We start from the raw sequence: 24,829 nt of genomic DNA on the forward strand, positions 1-24,829 counted from the left end.
GTCTCTCTCTTTTTTTCTCGTGTTGTAGTCTCCAAGTGTAGACATTAAACACAGCATGAAAATAGAGATTTACGGAAAATTAAAGGTGGCTTAAATCTCCTTAAAGTTGATTATCCAGCTTTAAGGTCGCGGGGGATACCTACAGCATGAATAAATTCATGAAGGAAAATATTGTTTGACCTGCATCTTTTAAAACGCTTATTTCTCAGCTGTTATGGGTGCCATTAAGCTCAAATTTTACACAGACACAAAGAAATGATGAAAGATTGCGAATGTCGTCTTTTATTTGGTAGATCGCATTTAACGGCGATGTTATAGCCTCGTGAGTGCCAAATTGGGAAAAACATGATTTTGTGGCAGAGTTTGTGGAACGAGCAGGAGACAGCACACTTTGATCTTGTCAAAAACTAATCAGTCAATACCTCTAGAGTGTCATAACAGAAGCGGATTTTTTAATTTAAAGTTTGCCAGCAAGTTACGGCGATTTAAGTGCGCAAATTTGAATTTAATGTCTTCTACCTCTTTCTAAAAGCGCTCTTTTAAAATTCCGCTTCTGTTATGACACACTTCAGTATTCATAGTTTACCTATCTGCAGTGGCAAGTCATGAAGTTCTGTATCCGTGCTGTATTCTCTGCCACAAAATTGTCGGAAAAGTCCCAACTTTGAGATTTCCGAAGGTGTCCCGAACTAAATACGATCATTTTGCCAAGGAGAGATGTAATTAAGGTAATTATATTCCACGCTTTTATGGTGAGAACAATGCGTTTTTAAATAGGACACGATTGTTCATGCCGAATATTTTTGTGATTGCTCTGAGTTGCAGAAATAGTCAAATTTAGACGAAAATAAGCTCAAACACTTCCTACAAACTATATGAACGTATATCGCTAAGTGTTGTTTTAAATTGGTTAAAATATCACAGAAACAGGGATTTTTTACAAATCACGCGCACGCGCCCATATTTTTGTCCAGTCATAAATATCTCGTAAAGTTGTCGATGTCAGTCGTTGTACTTCGTGTATACGCTTTAAATAAATGCATAATGATGAGCCTAAGGTGTCCCCCGCGACCTTAAGCTATCAATTAATTTCTTATATGACGACTACGAACTGAATACGTCGACCAAACAAGCTTTGTATTCGCATAGTTTATGTAAATGTGTTTCCTAAGATGAAATCGACACTATAGGACTTCTAAATTTTTAAAGGTTCGAGTTATCCAGGGTCAATTTATTATTATTATTAATTTTCTCTCGGGGGCCAAGCACTGGAGTTTACTGCAATATTACAGGAATTGCAAGCTATCGAGGGTTAGGACCTGTTTATATATATGGAGAAAAGTTGCCCCTGGTAGGAGGGTTACTCTCTTTGAAGGTGGAGTGACCCTGGGGGGCAAGCCAACTTTTTTTTTCATGTAAACAGTTCGGCTCCAGGAACAAGTCTGGACATACAGAGCATGCGTGAAACCGGAAGGGCCTATTTTTGGCTGGGTTGACAGGGACAACTTTTGGCATGTAAATGCTTGTCAGCAGATTGCAACTTCCTTTTCGCGATTGATCATGGCTCGTCTTGCAGGTGCAAACTTTGCGAGCCTTCTGGACTTCCAGGTGACATGTAAACGCACAATGGAATGCGCCGTAAAAAAACAAGTGCGTTTATTTTGGAATGAGTGAGAACAGGCGCAATTCTTTCCTATGCAATGTATAATTTAGGTGCTGTGAAATACACATACCCTCAGCAGAAAGTGAAAGAGAATGCATTTTTTCGAGTCTTGATCGAAAAAACTTTCTCGGCAGACCTCCACCGCGCCAACCCTGTCGAAAAGCGGCCCTTCAAATCCAAAGGAATTGACTCTTGACTCGAGTTATCTGGAGGTTTGAGAAAGGAATCAAAGGTAAAAACTGTCTCATCTCAGAACGCAAAATGTAAGTTGAAATACAGGTAGCAAAGTAAATAATAAGGGCGACGAATCTCAATATTTTTACAGCCTCTATTTTCCCAGGGTAACGATTTCTTCATTCACTCATTTTGCTGTGATGTCTTTGGAATGAACATCCGTTCTACATAAGACAAACATAAGGCTAGGCGCTCTTTGCGCTCATCACGCTTTGGGGAGAAGATACATGACAAGCAAAAGAGCGTTGGCCTGCGTAGTTTTTGGGCGCGCATGTGGGAAACGGGAAAGTCGCGTGGCCGTCTCCCACCTTTCGCGTTTCCCAAATGCGCGCCCAAAAACTACACAGGCGCCTGTGCGCAGGTTAAAAGAGCGTCTGCGTAGAAGGCTAGGTCATGATTGGTGGAACAGCTTTTGCTGTAAGATAAACCATAGGTATATGGTAGATCTTACAAGATCTTGACTACCTATAGGTATGTTGTAATAGTTTAATAGCCCAATTTCGATATTTTAAAATTCAGCCTAAAACAATAGACATCACAACGAGGCTCCGGGGAATAAACCCCACAAACTCTATAGTTTAGTCCCCGGAGCCTCGTCCTGAGGTCTATTGTTTTGGGCTGAATTTTAATATATCGAAATTGGGCTATTAAAACGCTTCTTTTTAAAAAGAATGTTTCTTAGAATGTTTCAATTTTTAAATTTTTTATCACATTTTTAACTATTTATGTTTTTTTTTATTTTTATCTTTATATTTATTTTATTTCTTTTTAACATTTTATATATTAATAATGTAAGAGCATAGAGACAATAGTAAAATTCTCCAAATACTTATTATTAGTCCAACTTTCCTGTGGGCAAAAGGTCTAGTGAAACTGCAAAAATTTGTTTTTCTATCGCAGGGGTCTTCGTTTCAGATCATGGGTCTTCATTTCAACCCAGGGCGCTTTTCCCTTCAAAATTTGTGAAGGGAAAATCGCCCTCGGGACGAGGTTGGTCAGTTGGTCTTCATTTTACATCAAGGGGGGTCTTCATAAAAGATCAGGGGGTCTTTGTTTACGTCAACGGTTCTTTGTTTCAGATCATGGGATCCTCGGTTTTAGAAAAGCCCTCACATTTTAACTACGATTTTTTAACTACTTTTCTCCTTGGTGGTTTCTTCTGTAACTCCCATCAGGCAATCTGAACAAAAGCAATATTTCTGAACGATCCATGGTGAATAATTCCTTTGTTCAACCAGCTTAGCATTTCCGAATAGACTCAGAGTGAAATAGCAGCACGGGAAATTCCCGGGGGGGGGGGGACTCCCATATTAAAGGGACGGGGATGCTCGTCGGAAATTTTGAAAAGAACACCTAAAAGAGACCAATCTGGGCATGGCTCAAGCTATTTTAGACCCCTAAAAGATACCAAAATTCTGAGAAAAAGAACTTATATTTGTATATTTCTTCGTGTACAACCCTAAGCGAGACCCTGATGGCTAAAAATATTGCCATTTTCTTGCATTTTCCCCAGAACACCCTAAGCGAGACTCAAAGTCTGAAATTTATACCCCTTAGCGAGACGACGAGCATCCCCGTCACTCTTATATGGGAGTCCCCCCCGGGGGGAAATTCGTCTGATCGCAGGTTAAAAAGCGTCGAAAGCAACAATGTGGCCGGCCAATCTTCTGTCGCCGCTTTCAGTCCTTTTAAGTTTATGTGCTATTATAATTATTCGTATCCTGTATTTTGCTGTGCATTCTCTTGTGGATAAGGAGCACAATATTTGTGTCACGAGTATGGGAAAGCAGTCTCGTCGACTGGGATTCTTCGAAAGATACTTCCTGACTGTGGCGAATGATGGAAGCAACACTGGCTACATTAACACGGTACTGTTATTGGAGTCTAAGGTAAAGCTTGATCAAGATCTTGTGAAGAAGGCTTTGCTAATGTTGCTAGAGCGATTTCCTTTGTTACGAATGCGTGTCACGGTTGACAAGTTCGACCAACCGTCGTTTGAGGAGATGGAAAACCCTGGTCGAAGTTTAGACTTTGTACATTTGAATCAGGCAGATGCGACGCAGTGGCTGCACGATTTCCAAGAACAAATTAATGGTGCTGGCTTCAACACCGAGCAAGGACCCCTGTGGCGCGTAGCCTTACTGCGAGAAGCTTCTGAAGATACAGAACAAGGAAATCGTTACAAAAATACACTGCTTTTTACCTTTCATCACGTTATCAGTGATGCCCTTTCTGTTTTAGAACTGAAAAATAAACTGGTCGAATTTCTTGGTTTGCTCCACAAAGGTGACGCCTTCGAAATTAAAAGCTTGCCTCTTCGAGTCCCGATCGAAAGCATGATGAAATTGACCAGCCCAGGTATCTGGGAAAGGTTTATGATCGCCTCTGCCTTAACTTTAGGCAAACTGAGAGTTTTGTTTTGCAAAGCAAAGCCAGTGAATTTATATTTATTGAAGTTTCCTCCATCTAGAAGTCATTCTTTGGCGCAGAAGACGTACGTAGTACCTCGAAACCTTACCAGAGAGGAAACAATGACGCTAATAAGATGCAGTAAAGCCAACAATTGCACAGTTCACGGCGCACTGACTGCTGCGACTTTTTTAGCCATGTCACACATTCTAGATGATCCCGAAACCCCCCTCACGAGTAGTTTCACCATCAACATTCGGAAAGAATGCAAGCCAAAGGTTGAAAACGAGGAATTCGGAATATATTGTACTTTCAGTTTACTTCAAATGACGGTGAATTCTTCCACCATGAGAGGGGCGAATTTTTGGCAGTTCGCACGCTCATGCACTCGCGAGGTTCGCAGCCTTATTGACTCAGGGCAGCACCATGGCGCTTTGAAGTTTTTTCAGTGCGTGAACATACCATCGGTTTTGGCTCTTTGGCGTTATGAAACTCACCATGGCCTCCGGAGAGAATTATTCAGTTTAACCAATGTTGGTTCCCTGTCTATAGATCAAGAAGAAAAATCTCCCTACAAGTTTGCTGGTTCATATCTTGCCACACAAACCGCACAAGTATGTTACGTCTTCGGCAACAATATTTTTACAGTCAACGAGCGCTTGTACTGGACAGTGGAATATTCTCCTGAGATCACAGCCAAATCTCAGGCAGAGGATTTTGTGGATTTGAGTCTTCGTATTCTGAAGGATGCTTGCGCCTCGTAAATTGCTTACGGTGCAGACTATATCATAAACTGGCAACCTCGTTTCCGAGGTTGATAAACTTGGCACCAAGGTCGGGCTGCTTGTGTTGCCACATTACTTACGGTGACTATTAATCATAAACGTATTGTATTTTGTATTCATCAGTATTTTTTTTTTGTATTTTTTTCCTCGACTTCATGTTAAGCTACAACAGGTTATGATTGTTACAACATAGAAAGAAATGGAAAAGGACCAGATAAACAGTGCCGTAGCAAGGGTAAAATAAGTGGGGGGGGGGGCACGCGAGCGCCAGAGGCGCGAGCCGCTAGGGGGTTCTGGGGGCATGCCCCCCCCCCCCTAGAAAATTTTGAAATCTAGAGGCTTGGAAATGCTATTTTCAGCGTTCTCCAAGAGCTATTTGTGATTTACGCATATCGCAAATGTGAGACATTTTTGAGACATTTTTGAAACATTTTGAGACATTTTTTCACATTGTTGTCACGATTTCTGGTTTGTTTTAGTTTTTGGCTGTTTAATATTTTTGTGCATCACCATACGTATGTTAAAAAATGAAAATAAGTACAAATGTTATTGTTTCAAACCTCTCGGGAGATAAAAATTTATTTTCAACATTTTATACAGGACTGTTTTTACTTTTTGGCAAAAAAACTGGGGGGGCACGGGCCCCCCCCCCCCGGCCCCTCCCCTTGCTACGGCACTGGATAAAGTAAAATGGAATCCGCCAGGACTTCGAGTAGTTATTAGACAAAATTATGTATACCAAAACTATTACCATTTATTGCAAGCTTGTGTGTTACTGCTTCAAATATCTTATCAAAAGAAATCTTTTCTAACAACACCAAACATCGAAAACCAATTTCGAAAATGACGTGAGCTTTGCCTATAGCTTGTGAACTTTAAATTTCATTTTCATGACTCTGATAAGAAACTGTTGTTGGTGTTATCACCGATAATTACTTACATCTTTACCTTTTATTAAGGGTAGGAAATAACGCAATAGGATTTAAATTATTCTGGTACTCGATTTTCCTGGTTGGTTCTGGCTTAATTATTGCCCTTAACTTTGAATTAAATTACATTTTTTCCCAAAGATAAAAAGAAAACATAGTAAAAGAGAGGAACCGAGAAAACACAAAAGTTATACAGTCAACTCTCTCTAAGACGGACACCGTCGGGACCGGCCCCAACTGTCCGTCTTAGAGAGGTGTCCGCCTTATAGAGAGTCGAGGTAACGTGACACTAGAAATTTTGAGACGATAAAGCTAAAACGGCTATGCACAACGAATACACGTCTGTTTTTAGTCGCTTACGTTAGCAAAACGTGTTGTGGAACAAAAATAGTATCAGAAATTCGACTTGTTTGTTAATAACAAACGGTAATACTGTAAGTAGAAAACTAAATCTTAGAAGTAATGCGTTTTAGCGGATTGTTTTTGGTAAGTTTGGTATTCTAAAGGCGCTGATCTACTATTCTATATGTCGATAACAAGTTTTGAAGTATTATTCACTAAAAAAATAACTTTATATGCGTGTCCGTTGGCGGTTTCAAAGTGTCCGTTGTCCGTCTTAGAGAGGTGTCCGTCTTACAGAGAGTTTTCTTACAGTAAAATGACTGAAAAACGGCAGGGACCATAACCAGGTGTCCGTCTTATGGAGGTGTCCGTCTTATAGAGGTGTCCGTTAAGACAGAGTTGACTATATAATGGTTACAGTGGGGCAGTGATTGATACTGAGCAAAATAATACTGGAAAAATGCTGACTCCCCTAACAGTATTGTACTGTTTTCTTTTTGCCTTTTTACTTATAGATATAGGAATATCATTCCAGTAGTAGCACCCAAAAATTGGGTGACAGAACTTTCTTGTATGATACATGTACTGCATGCTAACTAAATGACCAGGGAGGCCTGAAGGGGGTACTCGGGTATATTTTGGGTGGGTATGTACCGCCCGGGTTTCCAAATTAGGACCCCATTTTAGCAAGAATTTGCATTCACAATGTCGCGACCAATTATCAACGACGCGACTACCCAACTTAGGTACACAAAGCAAGAGTTTCTCGGGCACTTAAAATTTCGCAGCAAAAACAGTGTTTTAAATTTTTCGACCAATTACAAAACGACGTGACTCTGAACTTAGTACTCACAGAGAGGAATTTCGTCGGGCACTTTTTAAATTTTGCAGTAAAAACGGTGAATAATTCCTTTGCGATGAATAATTCCTTTGTTCAATCTGTTTAAGATCATTTATGAGGTAGCCTCGGCATGCTACACTTTTGGAAAACGTATCTCTATTCTCTGATTAAACAGTTCTCATTGGCATTTTATCGAAAGCTCTCTTATGTCGATATTTCACATAAACATCGCGACAAACAACTCAAAAACAATTTTCCATTATTCAATTTTTAGGATTGTTAATTTGTTTATGAGAAATCATGCAGCAAATTTTTGTAAACGTAATTTGGCGTCTAGGTTTCCTGCCGAGTGTTTGCAACCACCTTGAAAGAACATGCATTCAAAACATCAAGAAACATTATGACTACAGGGATTAAAAAATTAACGATGTACTTAAAATTCTTAAAAACAAGAAAGGACCGTCTCTTGGTAAAAACTGTTTGACATGGTGGATCTAAGCCGTTAGTCACTTTAGCAAGAAAATGGGTTTATGAATTTTATCTACAACCTTTTGTGATAGCATTGAAAGTAATAATGCACAACGAAAGAAGAGTCAACTAAAATGGAAGCTGCAAAGATAATAGATTGTTTCGATCATTTTGAGTGTTTTTCATTATCAAGCTGTGCTTCATAGCTTGTGGGGAAATGTTTGAAATAAACTTTTGAATTTCTCAAAGTGATGTCTTCTTTTCTTAGGAATAAAAATATGTTAAAAGACTCCAAAACCACTTTAACAAATGGATCAACTTCAAATTCACGATAAAGGCCGTTTGTTACATCGACTTTATGTACTTTGTTCTTAACTGGTTCTCCTTTTATTTTTATCTATGATTGAAACAACTAAATTCCGGTGTGTTATCGTAAAAATCAAGTTGTTTCCATTAGCAACTTAACCAGGTGTGAAAATAACATCGTCATTGATGCCATTTGCATGCTCTCAGGGCAAAATAAGTTTTTAGATCGATGTTTAGAGAGTATCTTTCTTTATTTAACCATGTTAAGCTCCGGTCGATGCTCGTCTTGTTCGTTAGCTCTGGGTGATGGGCCAGACTTTTTAGATTTTGCTGTTAATGAGCCTTTTGTGGACGAAGAAAGTGAGTTTATGTTTCCTGTTTTGGAAGAGAGGAAATGTGGCGTCCACGCGAACGATCATAATGATGCGAAAAAGGAGTTTCATCGCCTCAAGAATAGAGCTGCTCAAAATTCTCCTACATTGCAAGAACGACGAGGGCATGAAAGCAGAAGCAAAAAACAACTCGCAACAGCAGAGAAGATGGATTCATTTGGCAATAATGAACGGAAATCGAGTACAGCCCAGAAACTTCCTACTTCTGAACAAGGAAAAACATCTGCTTCGGAACTGAACAAAGGCAAAACTACAGAGATTTTGGATTTAAAAAGAAAGGATAAAATTCCCGAAGCTCGAGGAACATTTAAAGAGTTCGAAGCCGTGACTAAATCTGCAGCAATGTGGAAAGGTCGTGTCTTTACTGAAAGACATTACCCCGGAATGGAAATATCACTGAACAGAAATAAGAGGACTTCTGTACGTAAACTGGGAAATTGGTCTTTGTTAGGTAATATGCCTAAGGACAAAGACAAATACTTTTGGAATCATAGAAAGTTGGGATTTTACGACATTGCAACGAATCTATATGCCCAAAAGAAAGAGTCTAAAATAGATTCGGGGCTGGATAGTTTAGATGAACGAAGTGGCGCATGGTGGCTTCAAAATACCGCGCGCTCTAACAAAACAGAATTGCCGCCAATCGATTTCGCTTCAAGCAGACGATACTCGTCTCACTGGATGCCACAAAAAAGCATTCCTTTACGTGCTGAAAACAACGTTTTTAACGAGTGCAGTAATTTTAAAGGAAGAAAACAATCGGATTTGAACAGTATTGCTTTGAAATCAGTTTTGCAAACTCTTGATGCTACGCATTTGGATGGTCAAAGCAGAGCTGAATTACTCAAGCATTCTTTGTCTTCGTTGAATCGCAATAGTAAACAAGCGAATTTTAAGAAAAAAGCTTTACCCCTCGTGAAAAGCGCTCTTGCTTTCAAACATCACGGTAATAAGTCAGTCTGATCGAGAGAAAAGAAGGATTTGAGGCATTAATCTGTCGATCACTAAAGTCGCTATCAGATCTGCGCGCAAAAAGCAAAATACAAGTCGCGCTGATCGCAAAACTGAATTGAACCGATGGAGATGTATATATTTTAAAACATAAAAGCATTAGTTTGAAAAAGAAAAATAGAAATAACATAGACAGGCCCTTTTTTTAATTTGCTACTTCGACCTAAGAGAGTTTACCAGTAATTGGTCAAGGAGTCTGATTTTGAGTTTTGAAATTCAGATTTGAGTATTTCACAATGTTAAAAGCAATTGCTGTCGAAAGCAATTTGCGCGTTTGATCATATTGATATGTAAAATTTGCGCACTATAAGTATTAAACTATTATTGCTTCTAAAAGGTTTTTGCTTTTTTGCTATCGAACGTTGCAGCAGTAAGATCATAATGAAAACGCGCCGCAGACTGCTTCCTGTGGGTGATATCTGATTTGTCATATCACATTATACCATTCTATATTGCAAATTTGTGTTTTTGTTCCGAAATAGGTATCTGTCAAGTGAAGCAAGCGTGATGTTAAACTGCCCATAATGAACTAGTCTTTCATCAAATCTGAGTCGGTAATCTTTTAAATCCTTCCCAAGTCGAGCATAATGCATTTTACACACCATGTAATCTTGGCTCTTTGAGCATTAGCAGAATTTAGCTTAAAGCGTCAAATGGCCAAAATTGGGTTCACTTTTAACGTAAATAGCCAAAGAACAAGAGATTATCTAAATCCATTTCGTTTGTCACCTGGTGACAAAAGATATCATTGAATGTTACTACCCTATATGACTTACCTAATCCATTAAACTTAGATTCGGGTTAATGCAATTTATTGTTTTGTTAAAAACAGCATAGTAAGAAATGTGCCAAGAAATAGAATGCACTTGCAAAGCCCAGGCTTGTATGATTTTTTTTGGGGGGGGGAGGGGGTGGGGGAGGAACGGGTGTCTCCGCACCGTCTATAGTGGACTGATGGTTCAAAAGAAAATGGAAATTTTAAAAGACTGAAACAGTAGTGCCTGTACTCCAGTTCGCTAAGTACTCCATGTCTGAGTCAACTGGTTCGTCCAATAGACCAATCAAATGGAAATTAAGTTGTACGTGTTATACATCGTCTCGTCTTTATCAACAAAAAATCATCACGTCAGTAATTTTCATCAACATATTTACTCCTTTGGGTTGAAAACCTCTTAAATAAAGGGTCCGCCATTTGTAGATTTGTTTCGTGTCGGTGACGTGCACATTTTGACGGAATAAATATACCCATTTTAAGCATGTCCGCAGTCCATTATGTGTTGTATGATTTGTTTAAAAACTAAGCTAATTATTGTCTACATTGCAAATTACATACATTTTTAATTAGAAAGTTGCATTCGCTTTTGGCTGCCTGGTTTCTTATCGAACTGGCTTCAAAACGCACAAAATGCTGTCACAGACAAACTAATTTTTCAAACTCCACCCCCCCCCCTCCCATCAGAAATCCTGGCTACGGACCTTTTCTATTTCGACGTTCTGTGAATCTCAATTCCATTGCCATGTTCTTAAAATCCGATCCATTAAACACAAGGAACAGTGAGTTCTGTCAACTTTGTTTCTTCTAGACACTAGTATCTCGAGGTAACAAAACTGAAGAGTGGAAAGCACGGTTGCCTAATGTTTAGTGCGTTGTACTTTTGGTAGAACGGTCCGGGTGTATAAATGGACTGACCGGCGAATATATGTTTTATGGTTTCTATTTTATTAAATAGATTTAGCCAAGTCTAAAGGCGTAGCTCCCCGGTAATTTACTTTGCCCTTTATTTAAATGTCTGAATTCACTGACCAAGGCAATAAAAAAAAAGCCCGCGGTCCAATATTAAACTATTTTCCGGTCAACTTTATAAAAACATGTTTCCTCGATGAGGTAACATGTTTTTATAGCATGCCGCTAGCCGTGATGACCATGAAAACTCAAGTTCATGGTTTTCCTATTTCTGTGGATTTTCTATGGTTATGGGGCTCCGCTCTGCGGCCCTTAAGGTCGCTGTGGAGCTCCGCTATCAAGTTTTGTCAAATACTCGCCATGAAACTTCATGTTAGTGAAGAAATTAGTGCTATGGATCTGAATGACAAAAACATAGTTCCGTGAAACACATGTCTCCCAGTCAGATTTTGTCCATCCGTGCCTTGTTTTGTATTTGCTGTTATTGAAATGTTCCCTCACTGTTTTAAGTGGTTATTTTGAAATTTCAACCAATTTGGAGGCCATTTTCTTATGTCTAAGTTTGCCTCCGTGCCACTCTTCCTTTAAACTCCTCTTTGTAATGTACAGATCTGTTTGCATTGTTTCAAATTGTTTTATAATATTTATTGGGAAAAGTCTTTCTGCACAACTGAAATAATTCATAAATCAACAAGCCACACAACGTTGTATTAAACAGTTGTACATTTAGTTTCGGGATTTCGCCGATAACTTGACAAACTTGAAGTTTCTAAACTCTTCGAGGAAACTTCTCGTCTCATTAGTGATGCTCGATTCCCGGTCGCGTTTCGTCGGGTGCTGCTAAATATGCTCTTGGCGGCTTGTCTGAACTTGGGCATCTTTAGAGCAAACAAGAAAGGGTTGACCAACGAATTACCGTAATGTAGAACTTTAGTAGCGTACACAGCTGTAATACTGACTGGCTGAAACATGCTTACTGTGTTCAAGATTATAAATGGCAGCCATGTTGATAGAGACGCCAGGGTTAAAATTGAAACGGTCACGTTCAAACGTCTTTCACGGCTTTGATTCAATCGCTTGGAGCTGAAAAACAGGACTTTAGCCCAGATAACAATGTAAGCCAAGCTAATGACCAACAACTGAACGCAAACTACAGGCATCCAAGCGTACAACGAGATATAATCGTTTCCTAAATAGATTCTTATACTTGGAATGATGGCGGAGACAACCCACAGTAAAAACGCTACCACAGCGTAACTCGCGTCTTTCGTTGCTCTGTATTTGGCTGGATAGAGCGTGGCGTAAAGTCTTTCAAGAGCAATTGCGGCGAGGAAAGCAATGGAAGAAATCCCTGAAAACATGTCAAGGAACAAACTAGCAGTGAAAAGAATGTCTTTGTATTTAAAACTCCACAAGTCATAATATCCCCCCAAGATGTAAACAAACAGCGGTTCTGCCAAGGCTCCTACTAGAAAGTCAGCAATCGCTAAGTTCATAAGGAAGTAATGGCGATGCTGCCTTCGCATGTCACGTGTTTTGGCGAAGACGGTAATGATGAACAGATTTCCAATTGCAACAACCACAGCTTCGGCAGCAAAACTGGTACACCAGGCCTTGACTTCCGAAGTTGGCACGTGACTTGATGTTACCATAGCGATGGAGTTGTTGAGTTGTTTTGATTGCGAAGAGTTGTTTGCCATGGTCGTTTTAGTGCTTTACAGTGGCTATAGATCACAGAGAAATAAAAGAGTTCGTTTAAAAGACCGTGTACTTTGATAGTTGACTCGGCGCTTTACCCCTCGCTAAGTGTCAACCGATAAAAACCACGACCACGCAGTCTAATTGTATTATAATACCTTTTTTATATTAAGTTTAAGCGCATAAAATCTTGCCTGAAGCGATTGCTTTTAGAATCATTAAAAAAATTTACTCATGAGTTAATGAAAATTAAGGCGCTGCCTCTTTTGCAAGCACTCGATCGTAACACGAGTGTAGTCGAGTAAAACACTACAATACAATCTTGCTAAGAAAAGCATCTGCAATGACAGAAAATGTGAAATGTAGTAAATAACAAAGATGGAAAATTTTAAGCTCAGTGATAAATAATGAAGATTAATTTTTCAACAATGACACGAGCATGGGACGAAGGAAAATTCTGAGTTCCCGACGGGAATTGAACCCATATGGCCTCCCAGATACTGGTTGGGCGCTCTAACCAACTGAGCTACGAGAGACTCGTGGTGAGCTGGGCCATTTACTAGGTTGTGAGCTGGGCCATTTACTAGGTTGAAAAATAAATCTTCATTATTTATCACCGAGCTTAAAATTTACCATCTTTATTATTTACAACACACTTGATGATTTCGACATTGCTGATCCTAGCAGTATGCAGGACGCGTGTCATATATCAACCTAGTAAATGGCTCAGCTCACCACGAGTCTCTCGTAGCTCAGTTGGTTAGAGCGCCCAACCAGTATCTGGGAAGCCATGGGTTCGATTCCCGTCGGGGACTCAGAATTTTTCTTTGTCCCCTGCTCGTGTCATTGTCGAAAAATTAATCTTCATTAATGTAAAATGTATTTGCACACTTAAAACGCATAAATTATCACAAGCAATTCATACTTGACTGAAGGCAAAATTTAAGGAAAAAAAACAGAAACGAGAATTAAAAATAATTGAAAACCTTGCATAAAAGATCGCCTTTTGTCTGTTTACCTTCTAACACTGGCGATAGATTTACAGAAAATCTTCCACACTGCCAGCGCTAGCAATATTTTATAACCTTGATGGAAATTGAACTCAGAATTCCGGAAATAATTTTCCCTTCAGTTTATCGTACTTGAACCGGCAAAAGAAAAAAAAAAACCCGTATTTTTTTACCATAACCGCTCATCTTTGTCGTATTTAAATATCTAGTGTTTTATATTGTACTTTACGTGGGAAAAAAGCAACATTTCACAAATTATTTTAATTTTAACGAATTCCGTGCATAATATATAGAGAAAGACTTTCTATCTTTTTGACAAAAAGAATGAATTTGAAAATGTCAGTTTTTACCTACCTGTTCTGTATAATTTGGTATTTTCTGTGATATTCAGATGGCCATGTCTATTCAATATACTCCTTTAATAAAGAGTGCAAACTCTCTTTGATGCAGACATTCTGGTTTATTGTGTCTGGTTTATACGTGTGCTTTTTAGAACAAAAAATTATAAAATCATATTTAATTCAGACCACGCCTTCAGAAATCACGCCGAGGCCTTTGAAAGATCGAAATTCAAAGGCTGACTTGAAATGTCAGGTGATTGTCCAATCGGCGCGGTAACAACTATACTGTTAGTATTCGTATTTTAATGGGTCATTGTCTTTAAATGTACTCTGCTTTTCCGACACAATACATCGACTAGGCCAAAATTAAATTATTAAATTCCAAATAGTCAGTGTTTTACACGTTGAAGTTAGGGCGATAATTTTGATGAATAGCAGTGGCGCAGAATTTCCGTTCTTCTAGCCAAAGTGTGAGGAAGAAGGAAATTAATTTTTCGATTTTTTTCAAATCAGTGGTAATGTTTTGGCTACATAAACGGCAGTCCTGCGAAAGAGGATGGGAAACCCTGCATGACGTTCCTACAAAATTTGTAAACTTTTTCATGCGTTTAAATTTAATACGTTTTAATAGGTGTTCATATCCTTTTAGAGCCTTTTATTTGTACTGTGATTTAAAACGGATTAATTGCTCTGTGATATTTTTGAATTGACGATAATGGGTACCTTTGGTGAATCGACCAAAAAAGTACTGAAGCGTTCGAGCCTAGTGGCCCATCAGGCCGGAGCTTATCCCGGTTTCAGTAGCATTTAGCGACTAGGAGTATTGCTACTCCCCCCTGCATGGATGGGATGCCAGTCCATCGCAAGGTTACCCAACAGCATTAATTTCGCCGGTACCCATTTAAACACCTGGGTGGAGAGAGACACTATGAGAGTTAAGTGTCTTGCCCAAGAACACAACATAGTGCCCCGGACAGGGCTCGAACCCTTCGATCCGGAGTCCTGCGCGCTAACCATTAGGCGACCGCAGAGAAAGCGTTGTACGAAAATACGCACGCCATTCAAGCACGCAATCCGGATTAAAATATGTTGAATCGTCGAGGACATTTTTTAGCTGATGTCATTTTTTCTGCTGTTCAAAAGTACTCTTAAAAAAACCTCACTATAAAAATTGTTTATGATAGATAAACACAAAAGAAGAAATAATACAAAAAATAGCAACGATTGTAAAAACTGCAAACTTGCAAAATGTGACCAGTTTTTTTCAAGATGCTATGCCTTTGACGTAGTCCCATTGTGTTATTAAACCCAAAAACTTTTAAACTAAAATAACGTTTGTTGTGACCTTCTTGGTGTGATTTTCAAGCAGTTTAGCGATATCACTATCATTTTTCGTATTGAATGTAACAAGCCGTGTAGCGAGAGGAATTTCGACAATTCGGACTGAATCGCCTCCTTTCGATAACGGTTACGGATTTTCGGGAAAAAATAATATCTCGCAAGATAAAATCCAGAAAAGTTTGCGAAAATTTTGTCACCGAAAGTTTAAGATCTATTTTCTCTCCCTCTGTTTTCGTAAACCGTAGATGAAATAAACCCTTTTCTATTGCAGTTTAGTAGAAACTCAGCTGTATTCTATTGGAAATCCGCGAATCTGATTGGTTCTCCCACTGTTTTCTATTTTAACAATAGAGTGTTTCTGTCGAGGAACTATCGGCTGATAGTTGCCCCGCGGAAATTTGATGTTCTTAAAACAAATATTAGCCCGAGAAGCGAAGCTTCGAGGGCTAATATGCTAGTTTTAAGAAGATCAAATTTCCAAGAGGAAAACTATTAGACCGATAGTTCCGAGACTGAAACACTCTATTGTCTTTATTGTTCACCACTAAATTTTCTTCCGCGCGCACATACAAAAACAAGCATCGTGGATTATTTTTACTTTTGAGGATAAAAAACTCAATTGAAAGCCGAATTTTAACAAACGAAACAAAACCAGACGAGAAACCCACTAAATGCCGTGAATTTGGTTGGATTTTTTTGTCTGCAGGCAGTTTGTTTACAAAAAACAGTCACGGGCGGGCACTATCGATCCGGGCATTTTTCACGGGAGGGCACTATGGGCTGATAGTGCCCTCCGGCGGACGGGCACTACCGCGTCACGTGTTCAATTTAAACCAATCAGAATCGGAGAAAATTTAGTGGCGAACTATAATTAACAATTAGACGGCAAGCTCGAGGTTTCTACCGGCTGATAGTTGGCGAGGGGCGAAGCCCCGAGCCAACTATCAAAAACCGGTAGAAACCGAGAGCGAGCCGTCTAATTGTGTTAGCATAACCCACTGACCGATCTATTAACCTCAGAATATCGCTAGAATTGATTTATTGAAGGTTTTGATTGATAAAATTCAGCGAAAACTACGCGCGCGCTCCGAGAGCTTTCTACGGATCGATAGTAGGCACCTGGGTAGCCAATCAGATTGCGCGATTACCAATAGTAGGTCAGTGTGATTATGCTAATCGCCGATAGAAAACAGTCGCGCGCGCGAGTAGCTTTTTAAGTTGTAAATTTTCTTGATTTTTGTCTTCAAAGTGCACAATATTGTAGGTTTTGGACTACAATCCTTTAGAGTTTCTACTAAAACAATTAGACTACTCGCCCTCGTTTTCTATGAACGATAGTCAACTCGGCTGCGCCTCGTTGACTATTTGCTCATAGAAAACTCGGGCTCGTAGTCTAATTGTTAAATATAATTACCGTATTTATTCGATTAAGCGCCCAACCTCGAATAAGCGCCCACCTCGAATAAGCGCCCACCCTATAGGTAGGAAAAGTTAATAAGCGCCCACCCCGCCCCACTCCTCCAAACAATCTGAAGTGTACAAGAAGAGTATTGACCTTAGTGACAATTGGGTTGAATGTTGTTGACTAAGTACTTCTAAAAGACTTTTTCGAAGACCGAGTTTTCTTAGTATTTTACAGAAACATGCAATGAACAGTTAAAATTCTGCTTTAGTACATCTTCAAAATAAACTTACTACTTGCTAAAATGGTGAAAATTTAATAAGCGCCCAGCCTCGAATAAGCGCCCACCTCGAATAAGCGCCCACTCTCAAGGTCCAAAAATTTAATAAGCGCCCAGGGCGCTTAATCGAATAAATACGGTATTGAGAAACAAAACGCTCGCTCTTCTTGGTTGTAGTGAATTTTTTGTTCAATACGGTAATTGAGAACGCGACGATTTGATACAAAATGATTTTTTCAGTAAAGGAAAAACCATTAAATAAATTAAAACAATTTGGGACTCTTTAATGAAACGAAGTTGATAAAAAATGATGCGCATGAGCAAGCTATTATTTGTATGTACTTCTTTTCAGATCACAGTTCGCGGTGGGGCTCTCAGGTAGTGAAAAGGACGAAAAAAAAGGAACGAATGATAATACAGTCAACTCTCTCTTAACGGACACCTCTATAAGACGAACACCTCCATAAGACGGACACCTGGTGATGGTCCCTGCCGTTTTTCAGTCATTTTACTGTAACCAAACTCCCTATAAGACGGACACTCTCTACGACGGACAATGGACACTTTGAAATCATTCACGGACACTTGAGAAGTGTTTTTATCATTTTTTTAAGTGAAAATACTTCCAAACCTCGTATCGATCTAAAGCAAAGTTAGTCAGCTCCCTAAGGATACGTGTATACCAAGCTTACTAACCAAGATCAATGACGCTTTAACGGATTACTCTTCTGCTTACGTGTATGGACACTAAAGAGGCCTTTTTCTACTTAAAGTATTACAGTTTTTAGACGCTCTCAATTTTTGCTTTTACAAGCAAATACGGTCCTTTTATTATTTTGTTGCAGTAAGCAAAGGTTTGTTATATTGTGCAAAGGTTTAGCTTTATTATCTCAGAATTACTGGTGTCATGTTACCTCCGCTCTTTACAAGGCGGACACCTCTCTAAGACGGACAGCTGCGGCTAGTCCCGAAGGTGTCCATCTTAGAGAGAGTTCACTGTATACTTTTTTCATTATTTAATAATGAAGGAACAAAGATGCATCAATATTTTTTTCATTATGATCGATCAATTCAGCAGTATTTCAAATGTAATATCCATTGGACGTTTAACTGATTCATTCGATTAAAAACCAAGTTATATATTTACTGAAGAATCTCGTGATAATCAAAATTCATTCAGTTATATAGAGCAATACTTTATAGCTGAATACAGTCAACAGGTAGAAACTTGAAAATTCGTGTTGCGGTTCGCGTTCTTCATAAAACGCACCCGCAGAACTGGGTCATTTCAAGGCGCTGTTTTGTAGAGGGCGACTGCAAAATGAAGCAACATTTAAAATGCACGTGCAGCGCTATTAAATCTTCTGTTCCCCGATGTTCCGTGTATCGTTGCCGTTGCCGATGTGGTTTCCTTAAAATTCTTTTCTAATGCACACAGCTAGCTGTCTACGCTGAACAGTCAAACAGTTGTAATTTTAGTTTCAGGATTTCCCCGACAAATTTGTGAACTTGAAGATTGCAAACTCTTCGAGGAAACCTCTCGTCTCATCAATGATGTTTGGTTCTCTGCCGCGTTTCGTCGGGCGCTGCAAAATATGCTCTTGGCGGCTTTTCTAAACTTGGGCATTTTTAAAGCAAATAAGAAAGGGTTGACCAATGAATTACCGTAGTGTAAAACTTTAGTAGCATACACAGCTGTAATACTAACTGGCTGAAACATGCTTACTGTGTTCAAGATTATAAACGGCAGCCATGTTGATAGAGACGCCAGGGTTAAAATTGACACGATTACATTCAAACGCCTTTCACGGCTTTGATTCAAGCGCTTTGAGCTGAAAAAAAGGACTTTAGCCCAGATAACAATGTAAGCCAAGCTAATGACCAACAACTGAAGGCAAACTACAGGCATCCAAGCGTACAACGAGATATAATCGTTTCCTAAATAGATTCTTATACTTGGAATGATGGCGGAGACGACCCACAGTAAAAACGCTACCACAGCGTAGCTCGCGTCTTTCGTTGCTCTGTATTTGGCTGGATAGAGCGTGGCGTAAAGTCTTTCAAGAGCAATTGCGGCGAGGAAAGCGATGGAAGAAATTCCTGAAAACATGTCAAGGAATATACTGGCAGTGAAAAGAATGTTTTTGTATTTAAAAGTCCACAAGTTGTAATATCCGCCCAAGATGTAAACAAACAGCGGTTCTGCCAAGGCTCCTACTAGAAAGTCAGCAATCGCTAAGTTCATAAGGAAGTAATGGCGATGTTGCCTTCGCATGTCACGTGTTTTGGCAAAGACGGTAACGATAAACAGGTTTCCTATTGCCACAATTACAGCTTCGGCAGCAAATGTGGCACACCAGCTTTTGACATCAGAAGTGGCCACATGACTTTGTGTTGCCATGGCGAGAGAGGCTTGGTGCGAAGAGTTGTTTGCCATGGTCGATTTCTAGATTACAAAGAAAATAAAAGAGTAGACATAAACATGATGTTTTGATTTAACAAGTGGTTGAACAGTAACCGGGTTTTAAAGATGTTCTTTCTTCCCTTTTCATCTCAATGGATAGAGGAAAGAAAATACAGAGTCGTAACAAAGTAGTCATTTCTTCAATGTTTTTCACTGATTTTTTTATCTCTGATCCCATAATATCGGTAGCTCTGTATTTCGGTTGCAGGTCGGGGATCCCATCTGTGCTCCCTGAACCCACATGCCTCGTTATGACCCCGAGAACAGGTAAGGTCGGACCTAGATAACATGTCCCTGCAATAACCTAGCATAATGTATCTAGCAAAGCCGATAGAAACCGAAATCGAATGTTCTCTAGCTTTTTTAACATACCGTAAAATTCCAGTTGTAAGCCCTGGGCTTATACAACTTCGTAAGGGGTTTTGGGTGGGCTTATAAGCGGAGGGGCCTATATCCGGGAGGGCTTGTAAGTGGGATTAAAAAAAAAAACGTTTCAAAACGAGCCACGGGAGTCGTGATCGAAATACGTTTTTAAGGTAAAAGCGTATAAAAAAGCAACATTTAGCCCTGGTCAGCACTGTCATCCGGAAGAGGGCGGCTTATATCCGGGGGGGGGGGGGGGGGGGTAGTTTTTTTTTTTGGGGGGGGGGGGGGGGGGGGGGGGGGGTAAGGGGGGGGGTAAATGAGGTATCTCTAGGCCATCTCTAATAATACTACTCGCCTAGTACGTTTTAAGCTCCAAGGGAAACTGGGCCCAAATAATAAATAATTTATGGCTTTAATAGAAGTTGAACAAAATTGTTTATTTTTTGAAAATAACTACTTTCTCGTAAAAGTTATTGTATGGCTCAGGCTTTTTGCATAAATCTGACATTTGAAGTTGGAAATGTAAACATTAAAAACAATTCATTACTGCAAACCAATTACGTTATAGACATTATCTCGAAAAGGTTAATGAAGGTTTTTTTTTACTGCATTTCAACTTTATATTTTAACGTTTTATGATTATAGTTTATGAATAAGATAACCGAAATACGTTTTTAATATTGACCAGAAGCTCATAAAATCTTGCCTTGAGCGAATGCTTGTAGAATCATAACTAAATGTTACTGATGAGTAAGGCTCTGTGTTTTTTGTAAATACTCGTTACACCTAAGTAGCATTTGACAAACAGATGGATTTTTTTCAATTTAAATGATATAAGTTTGGCAAACTTATATCATTTAAATTGAAAAAAATCCATCTGTTTGTCAAATGCTACTTAGGTGTAGCGAGTATTTACAAAAAAACGCATCTCCAGTGAAATCGTATTATAATTTTCTCAAAGCTCTTTAATACGTGTTCTTCAACCAATGCTTAAAGCTATAAGAGAATCTTGAGTGCAGAAAATTGGTCAGCAATCTTGCTAAGGGAATCATCCGTAATGACAAAGAATGTACAATGTATTTTATGCACTTAAAAGGGAACATTACATGCAGTTTAAAATGAGGGCAAAATTTAATGGAAGAAAACAAACGAAAATTAAAATGATGTTAGTAGCGTATTGCAAAGTACAAATTTCCGACAAAAAGAAGGAAGAATTAAAATCGCATGACTGTGTTTACCTTCTTATGCGGCAATCACAATGCTCCTACAGGTAAACCAAATCTTGTACCCTTGCACTGACTCTATCTTTCACAGTTTACAGTACTTAACCTGCAAAAAAAGAAAATAAATAGAAGAAGTGGTTTGTTCATCATTTTTAGTCACCGATGCCGTCTTTCAGTGCATTTTACGCGCAGAAGAATTGCACTGCAGGGCTTTTTAATTTACATGGAGAAAATGGTTTTACTATATCCGCATCTGTTTTTCAGGTCTTATTTTAAACGATTTGAGAGCATAAAGAAAACTGCATATAATAAAACTGATGTGCATTCTGATTGTACTTAATTGAAAACAAAAAATTGATTTATCTTTTCGCCAAAAAATAACAAAAATATATCGAAAAATATCAGGTTTTACCTACCCGCTCTGTATACCTTGGTATTTTCTTTGATATTCAGCTAGTTATATCAATATTTTCCTTTAGGGAAGAGACGCAAGGATGGCAGTGTGCGAACTCGCTTTTATCTCTAATATACACAGCTGTATGCCTTTTGGGTATAGTGCGCTTTTCACTTAAATTAAAAGTATAATGTATGGGATTATGTTTAATTGAAAGCTGCCTTCGGAAATCACGCCAAAGCCTTTGACAGATATACAAATGGCATTTAAAAAAGCCAGCTGCTTGCCAAATCGGTAACATACACTGTAGATAAAATGAGTGGCAGTATTCCCACACAATGCACAGAAAAGTCCAGAATTTGAAAGTTCGAAAACAACAGTGGTATACGCCTAGAGGTTTGGGCGATAATTTTCATGAAAATGCAGTGGCGTAGAATTTCCGTTCTTCTACCTTATTGTTACTTATTTTTGCGGGAACTTAATTTCGCGAAAAATCGAAGAGGCTAAATCGCGAAAATTAAGTCCCGCGAAAATAGGTAACAATAAGGTAGTCAACGTGTGAGGGAAAAGGAAATTCATTTGCCATTTTTTCAACTCAGTGTTTTTGTTTTGGCTACAAAGAGACAGTCCTACGGAAAAGGATGGAGGAAAACTGCTTGACGTCCCGACAAAATCTGTAAACTTTGCCATACGTTTTTATCTGTTTTGAATAGTTGCTAAATACATTTCAGGTGCTTATAGCTTTCAGAACATTTGTACGTGATTTATAACATGTTTAATACTCGAGAATCCGCCTCTTTTGTGATATTTTTTACCTGGTGATGGTGTTAAAAGATAAAGGCTACCTTCAGGTCAAGGTACGGGATGCTTTCGATTCGACTGATAAATCCCGGCTTGTTATTGGGAATTAATAAATTTCAAATGCTGACTTGTTTCTTACATTATTTGGAGGAACGCGTCGACCGAAAATCAAGAATTCCATTTGTGCAAGCAAACTAGAATAAAATTCGTTGGAACATTTGGAGAGATGTTTAACTAAGTCTGAGCTCAAGGTATAACATAAAAGAAAGATAAAACATTCAAAGGGCCTCTTCATATGAGCCCGGTAAACGGGCTGTCTCGTTTGCCAGAACGAATTTTGTCGCCTGTTCATACGGGAAATTTGACCGGGATGAACTGAATTCATGAGACAAAATAAAAATAGCAAATATAGCTGCATCGTTCGCGACTATCGTAGCTTTGTCGCCATCGCAACTTTATTAATAGAGCAAATTCGCATACTTCTAAAGTGAAAATACATACAAGGTAAAGTTATGCCTTTTTGACCGCCCAGTTGCAAAAGCGAAGCTTTTTCTCAAAAACAAAAGGTTCATCGCGGTAACCGGACTGAAGTGTTGCCGAGATCTTGGTTTTTACAACCGGGATCTCGGTAGCCGAGCTGATTCGCTTTCTCATACGAATCAAAGGAAATAGGAGTGAGCCGGCCGGCTCATCATATGAAGAGGCCCTAACTCAAATATCGTCTATATGGTGATTCTATATATGGTAAACTGAGCTCTCACTGCTCGTAGAAACTCAAACTGATTTTTCTTATTACGGTAATGGATTTGATACAATGTTCTTTTTTTCAAATATTGTTTTCAGGTTCAACAAAAACGTAAAATGAGTTCAAATATAATAGATACAATATGATCAGTAAATCCAACTATTTACCATATTTTCGAAAGTTCAACTAAACCATTTATCTACTGCCTCCGCTGCAGTTTTTACAACAAATACCGAAAAAAGCACAGTGAAAAATATCTTACTAGCTTCATCAGGCTCCATCTGGTGATGTACGTTAACAACTTCACTGTCAAATCGTACAGAATAGTTTACCATAACAGTTCTACAGAGGTGTCAAAATATTCGCAAGGAGCGCTAGCTTGGTGTGTTATAGAAGACAAAACCAATACCCAGTACAAACAACATTCGGCCGGAGGGGGTAGCCCTAGTAACCAATCGACTTTGGGGAATTACAGGTTATCGACAAAGGCAAACTGCGTCGGTCAGACGCCGAAATCTTGGTATACCGCAACTACAGTTTAAGGCCTTTGCAAAAACAATATTTCATTCGGTTATTTTTTTTTAAAAAAAATCAACACTATCTTTTTCTCTCTTTGTCGTTGTTTTCGAATGTGTTTTTCAGTGTTGTTTCTAACCATCAATCTTCAAAGCTGCTGACTTGTGGCCGTTAGCTTGATTTTTTGCAAAACAATTTTAACCAGAGACCTTTTAGAAAATTTATCGGAAATATGCTTCCCCTTGGTTTCTCTTCGCGTATGTCTGTAAAATGCTCATAGAGAATTAAAAGGGCTCGGCCATTAGAGGTATCATTTCTAGAAAGGATTTTTTTTTATAATGCGTATTTTGCTTGTAGTTTATAGCAAATTTGCACCTCATCACGAGTCTCTCGTAGCTCAGTTCTATAGAGCGCCCAACCGGTATCTGGGAGGCCATGGGTTCGATTTCCGTCGGGGACTCAGATTTTTTCTTCAGATTTTTTCGTGTTATTGTTGAACAATTCATCTTCAACATTTGCAGTGTTGATAATTATAATCAAATATTGCGAAACAACGACCAAAATAATTTTAGCTTTATCGCTATGTATACTACAAAAGACTCGAGCATGTTTCTCTTCCCAAATGATACATATAACTACGAAATATACGCTACAGTTAGTATTGTCTGTCGACTGTTAAATGAATGACACTTTACTCACCGTTAAAATTTGCTTAAGGCAATCAGAACAGATATTCATGAAAGTTGATTGTATAGAACGATTTCGCTACAGCGTGTGCGACATGCAGGCTTAGCGAGTCATCTGGTTACGGGTACCTGGCTTGCGGGCTTGAAATCTCTAAAAATATTGACCAGCTGTTATAAACAAACATACTGCCTATGTTAAAACTTGATATTAGATTTATATATATATTTCTGGATTGATCAAAACCAGGTCAAAGAAAAGTGACTCAATTCTTTTTGCCCACATACGTTAATGTGTAACTGTGTGTTTGATTTAAAATCAATTTTGTGCATCCGAGAAAAATATGACTTAACATCATGTTAAGCATTGGTAAAGCGTTCCTGACATTAGTGCCGAGTTTTCATTGCACTATGTTATTCACTTGTTTCTATTTGAAGAGGTCAGGAGCAGACGACCAGAGAGAGACGTCTGAAATTCAGGCTAGTTATAAGATAGTTTTC

The 24,829-nt window shown here is 38.8% G+C and overlaps 4 protein-coding genes across 4 annotated transcripts; 2 read left to right on the forward strand and 2 right to left on the reverse strand.

Moving 5' to 3' along the window:
• Positions 1-3,530: 3,530 nt before the first annotated feature.
• Positions 3,531-5,304, forward strand: LOC144633135 (uncharacterized). The gene has a single exon (XM_078491931.1). The coding sequence runs from the start codon at positions 3,547-3,549 to the stop codon at positions 5,068-5,070; it is 1,524 nt and encodes a 507-aa protein (XP_078348057.1). The 5' UTR covers positions 3,531-3,546; the 3' UTR covers positions 5,071-5,304.
• Positions 5,305-8,213: 2,909 nt separating this feature from the next.
• On the forward strand, positions 8,214-10,181 carry LOC144633012 (uncharacterized). The gene has a single exon (XM_078491788.1). The coding sequence runs from the start codon at positions 8,238-8,240 to the stop codon at positions 9,330-9,332; it is 1,095 nt and encodes a 364-aa protein (XP_078347914.1). The 5' UTR covers positions 8,214-8,237; the 3' UTR covers positions 9,333-10,181.
• A 1,456-nt stretch (positions 10,182-11,637) lies between these two features.
• On the reverse strand, positions 11,638-12,764 carry LOC144633811 (galanin receptor 2a-like). The gene has a single exon (XM_078492682.1). It carries the CDS (start codon positions 12,762-12,764, stop codon positions 11,775-11,777), a length of 990 nt encoding a protein of 329 aa, XP_078348808.1. The 3' UTR covers positions 11,638-11,774.
• A 5,825-nt stretch (positions 12,765-18,589) lies between these two features.
• Positions 18,590-23,492, reverse strand: LOC144633167 (adenosine receptor A3-like). Its single transcript, XM_078491968.1, has 3 exons — positions 23,392-23,492; positions 21,205-21,295; positions 18,590-19,582 (listed from the first exon to the last, which is right to left on the reverse strand). The coding sequence occupies exon 3, from the start codon at positions 19,571-19,573 to the stop codon at positions 18,596-18,598; it is 978 nt and encodes a 325-aa protein (XP_078348094.1). The 5' UTR covers positions 19,574-19,582; positions 21,205-21,295; positions 23,392-23,492; the 3' UTR covers positions 18,590-18,595.
• Positions 23,493-24,829: the final 1,337 nt, after the last annotated feature.

The sequence above is a fragment of the Oculina patagonica genome, chromosome 12 (genome assembly GCF_052425735.1).
Source record: "Oculina patagonica isolate OP01 chromosome 12, crgOcupat, whole genome shotgun sequence".
Classification (NCBI taxonomy): Eukaryota; Metazoa; Cnidaria; class Anthozoa; order Scleractinia; family Oculinidae; genus Oculina; species Oculina patagonica.